The 17,344-nt window shown below is 40.9% G+C and overlaps 2 protein-coding genes across 2 annotated transcripts in view; one reads left to right on the top strand and one right to left on the bottom strand.

The window, feature by feature from the left end:
• GPD1L (glycerol-3-phosphate dehydrogenase 1 like) overlaps positions 1-17,344 on the top strand; it is an 844,690-nt gene that overhangs the window by 193,481 nt on the left and 633,865 nt on the right. The gene's annotated exons all lie outside the window — the stretch shown is intronic.
• The window catches only part of GADL1 (glutamate decarboxylase like 1), a 132,986-nt gene that overhangs the window by 93,217 nt on the left and 22,425 nt on the right, over positions 1-17,344 (bottom strand). The window contains exons 2-6 of the mRNA XM_050938467.1: positions 11,212-11,384; positions 10,196-10,322; positions 7,613-7,703; positions 5,887-5,993; positions 3,268-3,383 (exon numbers count right to left, since the gene is read on the bottom strand). Coding sequence (XP_050794424.1) covers positions 3,268-3,383; positions 5,887-5,993; positions 7,613-7,703; positions 10,196-10,322; positions 11,212-11,384 — 614 coding nt within the window. The remainder of the gene's footprint in view (positions 1-3,267; positions 3,384-5,886; positions 5,994-7,612; positions 7,704-10,195; positions 10,323-11,211; positions 11,385-17,344) is intronic.

Here is a 17,344-nt window from a genome sequence, read left to right on the forward strand (position 1 = left end):
GATTTGTGTCCATTTATCCTTTTCCATAGAGACTGTCCAGTTTGGCCGATGTACATAGCAGAGGGGCATTGCTGGCATATGATAGCGTATATTACATTAGTGGAGGTGCAGGTGAATGAACCGGTGATGGTGTGGCTGATCTGGTTAGGTCCTGTGATGGTGTCGCTGCTGTAGATATGTGGGCAGAGTTGGCATCGAGGTTTGTTGCATGGATTGGTTCCTGAGCTAGAGTTACCTTGGTGCAGTGTGCAGTTGCTGGTGAGAATATGTTTCAGGTTGGCAGGTTGTCTGTGGGCAAGGACTGGCCTGCCACCCAAGGCCTGTGAAAGTGTGGGATCATTGTCCAGGATGGGTTGTAGATCCTTGATGATGCGTTGGAGAGGTTTTAGCTGGGGACTGTATGTGATGGCCAGTGGAGTCCTGTTGGTTTCTTTCTTGGGTGCAGGACAAGACAAACCCAAGAAAGAAACCAACAGGACTCCACTGGCCATCACATACAGTCCCCAGCTAAAACCTCTCCAACGCATCATCAGGGATCTACAACCCATCCTGGACAATGATCCCACACTTTCACAGGCCTTGGGTGGCAGGCCAGTCCTTGCCCACAGACAACCTGCCAACCTGAAACATATTCTCACCAGCAACTGCACACTGCACCAAAGTAACTCTAGCTCAGGAACCAATCCATGCAACAAACCTCGATGCCAACTCTGCCCACATATCTACACCAGCGACACCATCACAGGACCTAACCAGATCAGCCACACCATCACCGGTTCATTCACCTGCACCTCCACCAATGTAATATACGCTATCATATGCCAGCAATGCCCCTCTGCTATGTACATCGGCCAAACTGGACAGTCGCTACGAAAAAGGATAAATGGACACAAATCAGATATTAGGAATGGCAATATACAAAAACCTGTAGGAGAACACTTCAACCTCCCTGGCCACACTATAGCAGACCTTAAGGTGGCCATCCTGCAGCATAAAAACTTCAGGACCAGACTTCAAAGAGAAACTGCTGAGCTTCAGTTCATCTGCAAATTTGACACCATCAGCTCAGGATTAAACAAAGACTGTGAATGGCTTGCCAATTACAAAACCAGTTTCTCCTCCCTTGGTTTTCACACCTCAACTGCTAGAACAGGGCCTCATCCTCCCTGATTGAACTACCTCATTATCTCTAGCTTGCCTGCATATATATATACCTGCCCCTGGAAATTTCCACTACATGCATCTGACGAAGTGGGTATTCACCCACGAAAGCTCATGCTCCAAAACGTCTGTTAGTCTATAAGGTGCCACAGGACTCTTTGCTTCTTTTACAGCATTAAAGTATTCATTGCAATTTCTCCTGCAGTTCTTTTCTTCTCTTAGTCTCAATTCCATTGCATTCTCATCTTTCTGGCCCACCAGAATGTTCTTATTCCTGAACAAAATCAGATAAGACTCAAATATAATGAAAAGGAAAAATGATTAAAATGTGGTTAATGACTGTAGTGTGAGTTGTACTCAGTTATGTATTACAGGTTCAGAAACACCAGCTAAAACTCAGGAAGGCAGAATACTAACAATTTTTCTGCTGCTGTTATCTCAAGTGTCACTGAGGAACTGTCCAGCAAAGGTACATGCAGTTTCCTCCATTAAACCACCATTATTTCAAGTAGCTAAGGATTTTCTATCTTCTTGAGTTAGAGTGCATGTTATCTAAACTTACTTTACCTTACAACAAAAGAGCAGAGACTGCCTACAATGGCATGTAGCCAACCTGTGAGTGCTAGCAGCAAATATCACCAACGGATGGGACACTAGATGGGGAGGGCTTTGAGTTACGACAGAGAATTCTTTCCCAGGCGTCTGGCTGGTCGATCTTGCCCACATGCTCAGGGTCTAACTGATTGTCATATTTGGAGTTGGGAAGGAATTTCCCCAAGTCAGATTGATAGAGACCTGGGGCAGGGGTTGCCTTCCTCTGCAGCATGGGGCACAGGTCACTTGCAGGTTTAAACTAGGGTAAATGGTGAATTCTCTATAACTTGAAGTGTTTAAACCATGATTTGAGGAATTCAGTAACTCAGCTAGAGGTTAGGAGTCTATTACAGGAGTTGGTGGGGGAGGTTCTGTGCCCTGCAATGTGCAGGAGATCAGACTAGATGGTCACAATGGTCCCCTCTGGCCTTAAAGTCTGAGAGCAGGTCTATATTAGAAGTGCTACATCGGCGCAGTCTGGTAAAGACATTCTATGCTGATGGGAGAGTGCTCTCCCGTAGACATAATTCTCCACCTCTGCAAGAGGCAGAAGCTATGTTGGCAGGAGACAGTGCTTAGGTCACTGTAACCTGTGTCGCTTGTGGGGGAGGTGTTTTTCTCACACCCCTGAGTGACGTAAGTTAGATCAACTGTATGTATTTCCAAGCAAAATGGGGCCTAGATCTCCACTGGAGCTTCTAGCTGCTATTGTAACAGAAGTAATAGTAATAATAATTATACCACCTGTGCCAATCTAATCTCAAAACACAACTATACTCAACCTAGTTTGTTTAAAGGGTTGTGAAGGTCACAAAACCCAAGGGGCAGAGATGTAGGTGGGAGAAGAGAGGCTCTAATTAAAGGCTGAAGCTCTGACAGAGAATTAGTGCCGGTGGGCATCCCTCCTACTACAGTCTCCCACCTGAATTTTGCATATGTTGTGTTTGAAAGCTTTAAAACAGGAAGAAGTTTTCAGATTCTTTAAAGTAGGTTATTAAAGCAGCCTTGTTTAGAGAGCTTCAGTGAAAGGTTTTGCCAGGATTCTCTTTGTTGGGTTTGATTCTCCACTGCAGCCAAGCTGTGCTCAGAGCCAGTGGAGAAGCAGGTGGGGGGCGGGGGGTAGGCGCCAGGGAGTCAGTGGTAGCTTTCTGACTATTGATTGCCTGGCCCCAGCATAAGCTGAAGCTGCAGGATAGCAGCTTTAACTTGCACTACCGAGGTATGTTCCTGCTGGACGTTATGTCAGTGGGAAATCAGACAGAGGAGCTCTGTTTCACCACAACCTCTCCTTTTCCCAACACCAGAGATTGCCAGGAGATGGAGAGTTTATCTGTGCAGAGAGAATTCAACACCAGCCATCTCTACACACCATGTTTCCTACTGTATAATGATGACTCTTTTATTATGCTTGGAACAGCATTAGACACACAATGGAAATGTACAGCATATGCAAAAGAAAAAAAAAGTTCATTAATAAAAAGTCTATAATGAAGATGGGTGCAATTTCTTTACCTCTTCTGATGTAAACAGCACCAGTCTTGGCAGCCCTGAAAGCCCCCTTTCCTTTACGTCAGGACAATATTTATACCTAGCTAAGTTCATAGCATACATATTAGAAACAGAACCACCTGTAAAAAACAAAAAACACACACAAAACAACATATTCATTTATTATATTTTAGAAATTCAAACCAATAAGTAACTCCTGGTGCTCATCTTGTGCTGTGGGCACCTAGCCCATAAATTAAAACCACAAAACTAGCCTGTAAATAGATCCATCATAGCCCAGTCCTTACTCAACAGCCTGGGAGATGAGAGAAGAAAAGGAGGTTTTGCTGCTTGCTTGGAAGGTTAACATATCTGGGCTGTAGTGGACCAAATGGCAGGGGAATGAGTCCGGAAACCAAGAAGTCCTCACAGAGGATACCTGGCCACCAGTTTCTTCTTGTATACATTGTGGGAGCTCCAGCGCCTTTGCTAATCTCATTTGTGGCAGTACACCACGGAAAGAGAGACGGTCCCTCAGGCAACCAGGTCTCAATCCATTTGGAAAGGAAAAAGGGGAAAGAGACAATTAGGAGGAACTGGAAGGAACAGAAGATCTCTGGGAGAAGATCTGGAAGGGAAATGGAAGAGCTCAAGGAAACAGATGGGATTTTTTAGAGGCAAGATTGGCTTATATAAAAATTCAGTTTTATGGAAGCTAGAAAATAAAGATACAATTAATGTACTAAAGAACCTTTTAGATAATGTACTAAAGAACCTCAGATATATTTTGAGTAAATTTCCTTTAAAAAAAATCTGCAGAATAAGCCAGAGGTTTTTCTAAAAGTATGCACAGAATCTAGGACAAAAAAATCCACAAATTTGGTATAATTTCCCACAAATTTCCAATGTCTTTAATTATGGTTAATTTACTTTTATACCACTTATTGGTGGGATACATTAACTACTTCTCATCCCTTCCACTAACTATATGTTTACGTTTGCTTCTTTTTCACAGGAAACAGGTTGGAGAATCTTACAGCTTGGTATCTTGATGCTAATAATTTGGTACAGAAAACTTTGGGAATAAATTGTTACATTCCATTCTCCCTGTGCACCTGTAGCTAAAATAAATTGACAATATTGCTACTTTTTAAACAAAACAAAAAGAGTATTAAAATGTAGCCTTTAAAAAAAATTAACCAGAACTATTTCATGGTCTACCTGCTCATATCATTTCAAAACAGTATCACACCAAAAGGAGTTTGCGCAAGTCACTCCTACTAAGATAAACATTGACACCCAAAATGTAGGCAGTGTACACAGAGGCGTACCCTGTCACACTATTGACTGGCTTTCATGCAGATAGTTACAAAGATGCTGGCAGAAGAGAAGAGTAACCAGGAATGACCTTCAGGAAATGTGCTGGATGAGCACAAGTTGTACATGATACACACTGATACAAAGATGTAAGACGCAGGGTGCATTGTGCCTGACCTTCGTGTGGGTGCGTGGATCAGGCATCTTGCACAAGGAACACGCACAAACACAGCCCTATGCTAGGACTGACAACCAGCTCAAAGGCTGTCCCCTTCATAGCAGTCAGTGGAGCTGGCCAGCCATACAGAAGGGAGTACTGCAGGGTGGTGCAGTATATGCACCCCTCCTACACGCTTCAGAGGCACAATCACCCTCTGAGGCTGTACAACTTCACCCCACATCTCAGCACCAGGCTCTAAGCAAACTATACAATGTGGCCCATAACAACTAATACATTGCTTGAAGACCTCCTGCTCAATGTATTTTGTAAAGCACTTGTGGGCCTCTGAAACTATGACCACTTTAAATGGCATAGTCTTACTCCAAAATCAGTCTGAGTAGATTAGCTCATAGTGACAGAGAACTGGAGCCTGAGACTGGTGCCCACTCAGGTCACTGAAGGTGATCTTAGGGTTGATATTAAAGAAAACTGGGTGGGCTTCAATACCAGGGGCTCTAAAATTCATTCTGTGCAATTTTTTGTTAATTGAGCCATACAGCTGCTTTCATTTCATGTGACTGTACAGATTCACAGAATTTTTATTATGACGGTCTAGAACAGAGATGGGTAAACTATGACCCACGGGCCACATCTGGCCCGCAGGACAGTCCTGCCCAGCCCTCAAGCTCCTGGCTCAGGAGGCTCGCCCCCAGGCCCTCCCCTGCTGTTCCCTCTCCTCCGCAGCCTCAGCTCGCTTGCTCTGCCGCAGAGCTCTGGGCGGCGGGGCTGTGAGCTCCTGGGGCAGCACAGGTTCAGAGCCCAGCCTCACCTGCTCTCTGTCCTGTGTGGTGGCGGCAAGGGCATGGCCGGGCTCCAGCCAGGTGACACAGAGCTGGGGGCTGGGCCACGAATCCCTCCCCTAACCAGCCCTCCATACAATTTACGAAACCCAATGCGGCACTCAGGCCAAAAAGTTTGCCCACCCCTGGTCTAGAAGCTTGGGTAAAATAACTTTATTAAAAGCTAAAAGTCCTTGCGTCATCTGATTTTGTATGCTTTTTTCAGTATACTAGACATGCTAAATAATCAAAAATTCTTAATCTGTAGCTCTCTGCAGTTTCTATAGGTTAGTTTGAAATTCGGAAGATGGAAGGCTGTTTTCTTACCTGGATTAAATATGCCATCACCTTCTTTCCAGCCTATGAATTCAATCATTCTCTTCAGGACTGCTTCTTCCACTAACAAAAACACGGGGGACACCTCATATGTATATCTGAATAAATATAAAAGTATCATGATTGGCAATAGACTGCAGAACTCATGGTCACAGGACATCACAGAGACTAAGAATTTAGCAAGATTCAAAGAGGGACTGGAGATTTATATAGATAAGAATATCCAGAGTTTATAATGTTAATGATAAAAAAAGTTTTGAGAGGAAGATAAAATCTCATGCTTCTGGGTTTAAGCTAATTTCTAACTATGAGGTTAGGAGGAAACTTCCCTCCATGGCAGTTTATCCCACATCAATCTACTGCGTGATTTCTTGCACCTTCCTCTGAAGCATCTGGTGCTGGATTTCAATATACCAAAGGTCTAATCCAGTATGTCAATTTACTCTGTTCCTAATAGCATCATGACACTGACTTTTACATTTTCAAAGCAATGCATAGGGATTTCAGTCATTTGACTCAGATTAAGTGAATAACAACTAATAAAACCATACGCTACTGGGGTTAATTACCCATTTTATGTAAGTTATCCTTTTGTTTACTACACCTTTACATCTGCCTGCCCAACCAGGACGCCATTTGTGTTCAGTTCAGTGCAGACTGTTTCAGAGGAGATACACACACTGTGCTCTCTCATGGAGACTTTACTTTTGTGCTTTTTTTAGTGTGTTACTCTCTTCATCAAAAACAGAAGTCACTCAGGTTGAAAATATGTATGGAAAACATAACATCCATGAATGTAACTAGACAAATTTTTGTGGGTGCTGAACTGTAGGAGCTCCTGTTGCTTCTGTAGTTTGGCACTCAAAACACTGAAAGCTCTCCCTACCTGAAGCAATCGTACTTGGACCGTAGACTTCGGTTTTATCTTCCCCGTATTGCTTGGACATATACATATATAACATTTGTGCAAATTCATTGTGGTGCCCATACTTAATACTATGTGGAGCAAATACTGAAGGTGGCTGAAGGACTCTATTGAGCATGCTTACAACAGTTCAGCTAACATCAGTCCTAACTTTGGATCAACTTTAAAATATCAGTCCCAAAATGGGAAATGTTTATTTAAGGGCATATAACTTCGGGATGCCAAGAAAGAAAAATGAATCAATTTAACACTTCATACCAAACAAACACTATGAAAACAAAAAATAACATTTGTACTAGCTGCACCTTGAACACCCAGGAGCATATTTGATCTCCATTATAATGGCATAAATCCCAAACACCACCCCTGAAGTTACCTCGGATTTACACTGATGGAAGTGAGATCGAAGTCCTGCTCATTGAGAGGACAGCCTTTATCTGAATAAGTTTGTTTTTAAAAGCATGTCTAAATAGCATACCTAGATCCCCTAAATAAGAATAAATTTACAGGTAAAAGAGATGACAAACAAAAGCCCTTCAGTGGGGGATCTTTACTCCTAAATTAAGACCCACAGACTGAAAAAGGCTCCAACAGCTTGGCCAAGTTTCTGTTGAAGTATATGGTTATGTGATACAGAACCAAACTCTGTTATTATCCCTAGGTTCCTGCTAAAAGTCCTCTGTGTTACTGTAAACAGAAACCTGAAGTGGATAGTCATAATTTTAAAAAAATCTGGAATGTTACTATAGTGTTCCAGGGTCATCTCAACGAGTACAAAAGAGATACACTTACACACTTGGGTTTAATGCTTCTGTAATGAAACGAGCCACTAAAGAGTAATAATCAATACCAGCATACAACTGATTGAAAAATCTTGGATGATCTGCAGATTTAAAAATGAAACATAAATACTCCAGTATACTTCACAAGTGAAAATAAACACAACAGCATCTCTACTGCATGACCACACGATGCAGGTATATAGCTTAAAACATACTACATGGCCAAACAGCAGCATTTTACTTGATTATCCCTTTAGTGTCCCTGTGATGTTCTCTTCTTTCCCCAGATTGGCCAAACTTTTCACAAAGGGTGAAATTTGTAACTGTGCTCAAACAAGGTGTAAGTGGGACTTAAATAGCACCTATGTCTCCTGCTGGCCTTCTTCATAGGGGTGAATTTATTAAGACTGCTTGAAAACTTCCTGCTGAAACTTCTGAAGGAAAATTTGGTTTAGTTTAAACAAAAACTTTCATAGAAAGTACCAGTTTCAGTTTTGAATCCCCCCCCAAAAAAAAAATTTCCACTGAAAATTTTAACAAAAAATTTCCCATTTTCATTTATATTTTCTGCTGAAAAAAAATCACCATTTTCTGACCAGTTCTAGAATTTACACCTACAGATTCATCTTGCGAGGCAGGAGTTGAGGGCAGTCTGACTCTGCACTCTACATTTGACTTCCTAAATTTCACTTTCCATTTTAACCCTGCACTCAACTTTACTTATTTAAGATATGATTGTCCAATCCTCATTGGTCATTTCTCATATTGCAGTGAGACTACTTGTGTGAGTTGGACTATTCAGGTGAGTACTGCAAGCAGGATTTGAACACAAATGGAATGATATTATAGATAATTTTCATTTACCCCATCAATGTTCTTCTTTCGTACTCCTCCCTGCCAACCTGCGGGGAAGTTTTTTGTTTTTTTAATTTCCCTGTTAAATTACTTTAAAGAGCCAGCCTCTCTGGAAACGCTTTTCTAAATGTTTCCTTTTTTAAAATTGTGTTTCTTTCTTTTACCAAAATTTCTGAGATATAGAGAAAGAGAGAAACTGTCTTTTACCTTGGGGGTGCTGCACCATTAAATATATAACAATAATGAGAAATTATGTTAAAATAATCTAAAAGTTTTCATCATAAAATCAATTCAGTTCAGGGTCTGCTACCATCTGGATTATAGTTCACCACATTGTAACTAGGTATTATAAAACAGGGTGAATTCATGACAGACTAGAAGCCTTAAATCTGAAGCGTCTGGTAGCTTTTATAGTTAGGGTTACATTACTTGTGCATCTTGCTTTTGTATTTAATTCATTTTCTAAGGTGGCACAGTGCAACAACTGAAAATGTAAATAAAAATTACAAAATGAAGATAATATATTCCACTGATGTTGTAATGACATCTGCATATTAATATTGCATGTGACTCTTCAGATAAGCACTGCTAATTTCTGTGTTCTTCAAAAAAAACATATGCTCACTCTCAAAATTATTTTTTATTCTGTAACAACAGCATCTTTAGCAGGAAACATACCCAGTAATGTATATCAAACGTTCTTCACACCTTCTGAAATACACTGTGAGTATAGGATACGTAGCTATGCTTCTGCAATTCGAACTAGGCTTTTGATACACCACCCTATTTCCTAAACAGATGTTACTCATTTCTTTCTGTTGATATTTGGTTATACAGAATGCTTTTCATCAAGGTTACCTGAGTGGGGTCAATCCTGCAAGGTGCTGGGCGCCTTTTCTGAGATGCTGAGCACTCATCCCCTATTGTCTTGAGCAGGAATTGGGGCTGACCAGAATTTTACAAGGGGATATTCAGCACATAGCAGGATTATGCTCCAGGTGAAATTTGTATGCATTTGTGAAATAGCCAGTATATACCACACTCAGTCACCTGATTACATTTAAAAAGTGATTTAAAGCATACATTAAGGTTTTGACTTTCCTTTTGCAAACAGACTGGTTGCTATACGTTAACAGTAAACGCAGTGCCATTCTTGACCAACAGGCTGACTTAACCTTGCCTTAGCTGCATTAAATGGCAGTGACTATGACATCACTACTCACCAACCAGACAGCAGGAAGTCCTATGCAAAGGTCTTGGGGATTCATAAAGGTCTTTCTCCTGCCTGATTTGGTAAATTGTTATATCATATTCCATACCTGTCTAGAGGCCAAAGGTGTCTTTCAGGAGACTTTAGAATAGCAGAGTCTCCCATTAACATCAACGGTAATCCCTTGAAGGGTTTTTTAATGTCATCATACAGATTTTAGTCCCTCTCAGAAATCCATCTGATCACTGTGAGGATCCAGGTAGCTTGGCAGGTATGATACTCTTATTTTACAATAAGGACTAGATATGAAGGAGAGAAGAATTACTTATGCCAGCATTTACGCAAACAGCTATAGAACAGCCAATGAAAGCATTCATATGCTTTCATATGGTTACAGGCACGTAGAAAATGTTGACATAGCAAAAAGTCACCTTGTTTCCTGAAGGGTAACAAAGTTTAGGAGAAAATACCCTGACTTCAGAGTTTTTGAAGGTAATAAGGTAACACAATTAGAACTCAAATTCCTACTAGTTTTGACGCTGTATCGAATAATGTCCTGGCAAAGTTGCAAGAGTCTCTGATGGGGCTCTCCAGTCTCCCTCATTTCCAGATCGAGAAGTTTTTTCAGTTTTTCAGGAGGCTGCCATTCACAAACCTAATGATGGGGGAAATGCCAGCAATTAATACATGTTGGTGAAGACAAATGTTATGGTAATATAACCTCACTCACCAATGGATTCTGTAAGGTAATGGTTTCCAAAGCAAGAAAATTGCACTTAAAAGAGCAGCACTACTCTCAACAGCAACTCTGTAAAAATGGCCTCATGGGATCCTATTTTTACTGTGTCTCAGGGACTCCCTGCTCAAACTTGCTCCGGTTAAAAGCAAAAAGATTATTTTTCTAACTGCTGGAGCTGCAAACTCAACCTGGAATCTGGAAACCAAGATGAGTTGCTTCTGCTTTGTATATCTTTATTAGGCATAATAAACCCGTAGACCAAATTCTGCCTTCAGCAACCCTCATGAAATCGCAGTGTCTTCAAATGCTGTTGTGCCAGGGGCATGGAGCTGGCTCATGCAGCCCACAAATGGGCAAGGCCTACCTGTCCAGCACCTCTCTCAAATAGCCTCTGCAAATAAGTGCACTATGGAACCCAGACAAGTCTGTAATGCTGCCCTCCTCCAGTGGTACCATAGCCACCCTTCCTCAGGGTTGAATCCATCTCTGACACAAATGCTCCTGCAGGCTCAGCAAACTCAAGGCTAAATTTGGCCCCAAGACAAAAAAAAAGGCATTTCAAAGTAATGTAGGAAACATTTTCTTGCAAATGTATATTTTAATTTAATTTAATTGTTATTAAAAGGTTTCATGATGCCACATTTTAAAATCCAGACAGCTATATTTTATTTCAAAACATAACCACACACTAAAAGCAAGTTCAATGCCATTTATGTGCTATAAAACTCAGCTGTCTTGGAAAGCTAAAGTTTTTAATCACTCATATCTATTACAATATATTTTCAAACTGATTCCAAGGCTTTACCTTCTCTGTTACATCAGCAGCTTTCTGTATGACCTCTTCCATTATGATCTTACAGGCATCTTCTACAAATTTTTCTCCTGCTTTTGAATCTGTTATCGGGCCATTCAGAACGACACCATTCACCAAGACAGCATTCTTCATCCTCTGGAATATTTCCTGTTTATTACTATCAACTGTAAAAGAAATACAACTTGGCTAAAGTGATGCCTGAGCAGCTAAATCAGTGGTTCTCAATCAGAGATATATGTACCCCTGGGGGTACATCAACTCATTCAGATATTTGCCTAGGCTACATAAAAACACTCCTGAAGTCAGTACAAACTAACATTTCCTAGACAATTATTTGTTTATGCTGCTCTGTATACTATGTAAGTACAATATTTATATTCTAACTGATTTATTTTATAATGATAAGGTAAAAATAAAAAAGTCAGCAATTTTTCAGTATTAGTGTGCTGTGACACTTTTGTATTTTTATGTCTGATTTTGTACGTTTTTAAGTGAGGTAAAATGTGGGGTACGCAAGACAAGTCAGACTCTTGAAAGGAGAATAGTAGTCTGAAAAGGTTGAGAGCCACTGAGCTAAATCATAAGCTGGAAAAAAGCAATCTCTCACTACTGACAATGTATTAAACTCTGTACACATAGCCCAGTGTAATTAATGAAGTCCTTGGGGAAACAATTGCCATGGATCTTTGCATGCATTAAGAATGCAAAATTAGACCCTAGAATAGGAAGGGAACAGCTTTAAAAATAGAAATGATCTAATTTCATTAATTTTTAGATTAGACAGACAGAAGGGACCATTATGATCATCTGATCTGACCTCCTGTATAACACAGGCCATTGAGCTTACCCAAAATAATTCCTAGAGCAGATCTTTTAGAAACACATCCAACCTTCATTTTAAAATGGTCAGCGATATAGAAGCCACCACAAACTTTGGTAAATTGGTCCAATGGTTAAGTCCTCTCACCATTGAAAATGTACAGCTTATTTGAAGTCTGAATATGACTAGCTTCAACTTCCAGCCATTGGATTTTTTCTGTCCATTGAAGATCCCGTTGATTGAAGAGCCCATTATTAAATATTTGTTCCCCATATAGGTACTTATAAGTTAATCGAGTCAGCTCTTAACTCGTTCTTTGTGAAGCTAAATAGATTGAACTCTTTGAGTGTCTCACTATAAGGCAGGTTTTCTAATCCTTTAATCATTCTCATGGCTCTTTTCTGAACCCTCTCCAAATAATCAACATGTTTCTTGAATTGTGGGCACAGAATTGGTCATAGTATACAGAGGAAGACATAGTCCCTGCCCTGAAGAGCACAAAGCCTGAAATAAAAAAAGATGTGGGAGGTGACAAGCACCTGGCTTATTAACTCCATATTAAGCACACTAGGTTTCTTTCTCCTCTGACCTTTCCTCCACCATTCAGCCCTTTTTCTTTCCTCATGGAGAAATTCCCAGCATCATTTCCAGCATGCTTATGCTCCTAACTCCCTCCCTCCCAACATCTAGCCTGATTGTTCTGATCACACCACCATTGTCCCTCTCCTTCAATTCTTTCACCAGTTCCCCCTTCTCCACTGCATCAAGTTCAAGCTTCTCGCAATTGCTGTCAAAGCCCCTTCCCAACTCTACTCTTCCCCTGATCTCATCATATCACCCTACATCTGATCTGTTCTCCAATGATGTCGTATCTTGCTTGTCCACTTCTCCCACAACCATCTCAATACTTTCTTCCTACCACCCTATACAATGGATGCACTTCCTGAGGTGATCCACAAAGCCCTTGTCATCATCCCCACATATAGATTTTTCCTGAAGCCACACTGCTTTTATATCACTAGGAAACTAGCTGACTAAGGCATCTACTTACCTGCTTCACTTATTTATCTCATGAGAGAAGACCAGGAGTCCAATTTTGGCTGAGATGAGCATAAAGTAGAGGGTGACACATTCAGGAGATATCAGAGCAATAGGCTGAGATGTGAGATTGAACAGACAAAGACAGGCCAGAAGTGGACAGGTAGTTCTGCGGCTATTCATGGGTGCAGAAGTGGTAATTAAAGCCATGTGAGTGGTTAAGGTTGCCCATAGATAGGGAGCACAGAGTGAAGACAGGATCTAGGGCAGAGCCCTGTGGGAACTCCCATCGGAAAGTGATGGAGAGGAAGACTACTAACCAAACGAGACACAAAGTACAGCCAGAGATGTGGCAGGCAACCCGGTACTTCAATAGGGCAAAAGAGGACATCATCTCAAGCAGGAGGGAGTGGTCAGCACTATCAAAATGCGGCAGGGAGGTCAAGAAAAATGAGAATGAAGTGGAGACCCTGAGATTTGAGTAGGAAGAAGTCATAAGGGACCTTCATGTGAACAGTTTTGGTGGAGTGGAGAGGACAGAAATCTGGTTTGAGGAGGATCCAAGATGAAGTTGGGGGAGAGGAACTTGGGGTAAAGATTGTAGACTGCACATTCTATGAGTCTGAAGGTGAAGGGGAAAAAGGGATGAGGTAGTCAGAGAGACAGGCTAAGTATAGCATCTTCACCTCTCAGCTCCCAGCCCTCTTCCACATGTAGGAAGCATTGAGAAAAATTCTGCCAGGTTTTCTGAGTTTGCTAGCCCTTCCACTACTGACTTTACCATGAGAAGGAATGGTAGGGCATGAAGTTGATTTATGCAATGATATCCCATTATTAATCTTGACAAAATTCAATTTTTATTTTTTTCACAATTTCAACAGATAATATTGATGTTTATTTTAAAATATTTTTTCACTATTTTTATGAATTTCAATATTCACAATTTTGGGAAAATTAAGCGGTGTTTAATGGCAGTGAACTAGAAGATTCAAAAAGTTAAAGCTTTGTCATCATTAAAATGGGATGACATCACACGTCAAAATATACAAAGTAAATATTCTTAAATCAAACTGAAATGAAACTTCAGTAAGTTTGCAAGCAGCATTTTTCTTATTTCGCCTCTGTAAATTTTTATCAAATATATTTGTTCATCATTTTGTGCATGTACAGTGAAATAAACATTTACCAGCATTTACCAATTTAAAAAAAAAAATCAATCCTTCCAAGCCAGTCCATGATGTATTAGGCTAAATCATTACTCTATAGATCTCTTATGATTATTTTGTCTCCAATCACACAAAACAAAAAAGCAAGAAAATCCAAGGTCAAGTCCATCAACCTGGACTTGATTTTGATCTTGAATCTATATAAATCATAAGTAATTCCGGTGACATAAATGGAGAAACACTGGCTTAAAATCGGAGACATTAATTCAGCCCATTTCCCGAGGGATTTTATCATTACATATTACTGAAGGAATCTCTAGAAAAGAAAGCTCTGGCTCCACAAAGGAGCTGCTCCTACACATTGCTCCATGATCCCATCAACAGTTTGGCTCCTTAAGGAGCAGTGCTATCATTGGCTCTCTTGCTTATGCCTGTAAAATCAAAAAGTCCTCTCCAAAGTGACAACAAAACTACAGGCATTGCACAAAAGTGAATGCTGCAAGGGTTCACATTAACTTATGTGCCAATAACCACTGGGTTACAAGAGGTGGTTGTTCACTGGTCCCATTCAGGCACGATCAAGAGCTTTCTAGCCAGGACACTGCATTATTGCCAGAGAGGGGCTTGTCTAGTCTTCTGTGGAATTGGGAAGCAAACTGTGGCAGCACCACTTTCCCTCTTCACATTTTTTCAACTCTCTTGTCCATTTTTAATTCTTTTTTGCTCCTATCTGCACTTCCCAGCAGAAGCAAACATGTGACTCTTTACATTGGCCTAAATAAATGACTGCCTATTTCCAGCATGCTGCCTGACAGCATGAAGCACATTCACTTTGGATATCAGTCACAATTCACATTCTCACATGGAGGAAGCAAAAGAAATATAAAATATACCCTAGAAATACAGATGCAGTTTGTAGGTCCATAAAGAAATCCTTTCAATCCCATGACATTAACTTTCTGCAGGCACAAAGTAGCTACTCAATTTTCTTCTCATTATTAGGACAAATAAGATCAAATTCCGACCTGAAGTGGCCAGTCAGTCCTCCTATGATCTTGCCAACTTTAATGGAAGCTAGTATGTGCATTTATAAATGTATTATTTTTACTTTTAATACTGTCTGAGGGAAGAATATGACTCTTAATTGGTAAATTTAGGTTGATAAAATGCCCTCTTGTACCAAACTTAATTAAAAAGATACACGTTCTCTTGTAGATCCAACATAGAACCTCACTAACAGGCAAGTAATATTCCATCTCATCTTCAGCTGAAAGCCACATAGGTCAATTCCCATCTTGCCTTAGAGCACACCTCAGCAGGAGCATTGTACACAATGTCCAGCTTTAAAAAGTCTGAGTTTTTTCTCTATGAAAACAAAGTTAATAGATTTCAAAAGATTTGCAGGATCTGGGTTTAGTGAGGATGGGAAGACACCTACCTGCTCTTTGGGCACACTGAACAGGGAATTAGGGACTATTTTTGGATTTAGATTCAGTTCTCCCTTTGATGTATGTCTGACCCCCTTAAATGTTAACAGAATTTACACACACACAGGAAAATACTGTCCCTCTCTCTTCCACAGATGCTATGAGCGACACAGGCAGCACCATTCATTTAGATCTACAGAGCAGGGGCTGGGGTTGGGGCTAGGATTTGAGAAGGCCACAAATGGGAGGCATACCACCTGCATAGCTCAGATGCCAGCTATTGCAAAGTTTCCCCCAGACTGCTCTTTTGGGAGACCAGGATTTTCTCCAAGCAGAAAAAATGAAGTGAGGGAGGGGACAGTTCCTGTTCTGTTCCCAGAACCTGCAGATGTCAGCAGGGCTGATGAACAGTGGAGAAGGGGGTGGGGGGCAATTGTATTGAGGCCCCTCAGAATAATCTGTAACTGGGGTGAAGAGGGAGGAGTTGAGGCCCCAGAAAACATGATGTACCGTGGCCCAAAATTTCTCTTGACAGGCCTGGATAACAGAGGCTGTGCCAAAGCCACGATGCTACCCTTGTGCCACTGAATCAGGCCCACCTCAGATCTCCTAACCCAAATGGAGACATGATGCCAGGACTTCCTCATCTTCTATTGCCCTTAGAACAACCCCTCATGGGGCTCTGCAGAAAAGTTAGTGTAGCCTTATTCTGCACTAACTTTCCCATGGGTTTGGTTGTAAGGTAACAGTAGGTGTTCTCCCAGCCCTGCCTTTCTGCACTGACAGGTTACCAGTCCCCAGACAGATGTTTGCAGATCCTGGGGCAGAGGATAATGCTGTGCAGACAGCTGATTCCTTCCTGCTTCTTCCTCCACCCTCACAGAAAGGATTAGAGTTATGTGCAGATTGCAGGGGACATCAGTCCTTATTCAGGTAAATTCCCATTCATTTAAATGTGAGTTTACTTCTTTAAGCACTGAGTAAGGAGGTTAGGACTTGGCCCTCAGTACAGTCTTAAATTAGTCTGGAGAACAACATGCTCTCCATTTACTCAATCAATTTCTCAATAGCTTTTGGCTATAGACTTCCACTTTGGTCTCTGAGCCAAATTCTAGCCTGGAATATACCATATGGATGTGGTTTCAACATAAATTAATAGGAACCACAAATTTTTGCACCCAAAAGCAGAATTTGGCCCTAAATATACACATTTTCTGTGTTGGCTGGGTTTGAGTTTTGCAGACCAAAATGTGGACTTAAAGTATTGCGACACTTACAAATATTGAAAGACTTGCTATAAAAATGATGTTTTACTTTAAACCCCAGCCGCTACTCTTTCATGAGAATCTGAGATTTCAATTTTTAAGATTTTTATAGTAAATTGTATCCCTCGTGGTTACAGAGCAAAGCATGAAAACATGACCAGAATGTACCCTAAAGTTTAAAAGTCCAGGAAAACCCCCCAACTTTTTTTCTTTAAATCTCATAATTTTTAAGCAAAGCTTATGACTAGGGCCCTACCAAATTCACGGCTATGAAAAATGCGTCACAGACTGTGAAATCTAGTCTTTTGTGTGCTTTTACCCTCTACTATACAGATTTCACGGGAGAGAACAGCGTTTCTCAATTTGGAAGTCCTGACTCAAAAGGGGTCATTGGGGGTCACAAGGTTA

The sequence above is a fragment of the Gopherus flavomarginatus genome, chromosome 2 (genome assembly GCF_025201925.1).
Source record: "Gopherus flavomarginatus isolate rGopFla2 chromosome 2, rGopFla2.mat.asm, whole genome shotgun sequence".
In the NCBI taxonomy this organism is placed as follows: domain Eukaryota; kingdom Metazoa; phylum Chordata; order Testudines; family Testudinidae; genus Gopherus; species Gopherus flavomarginatus.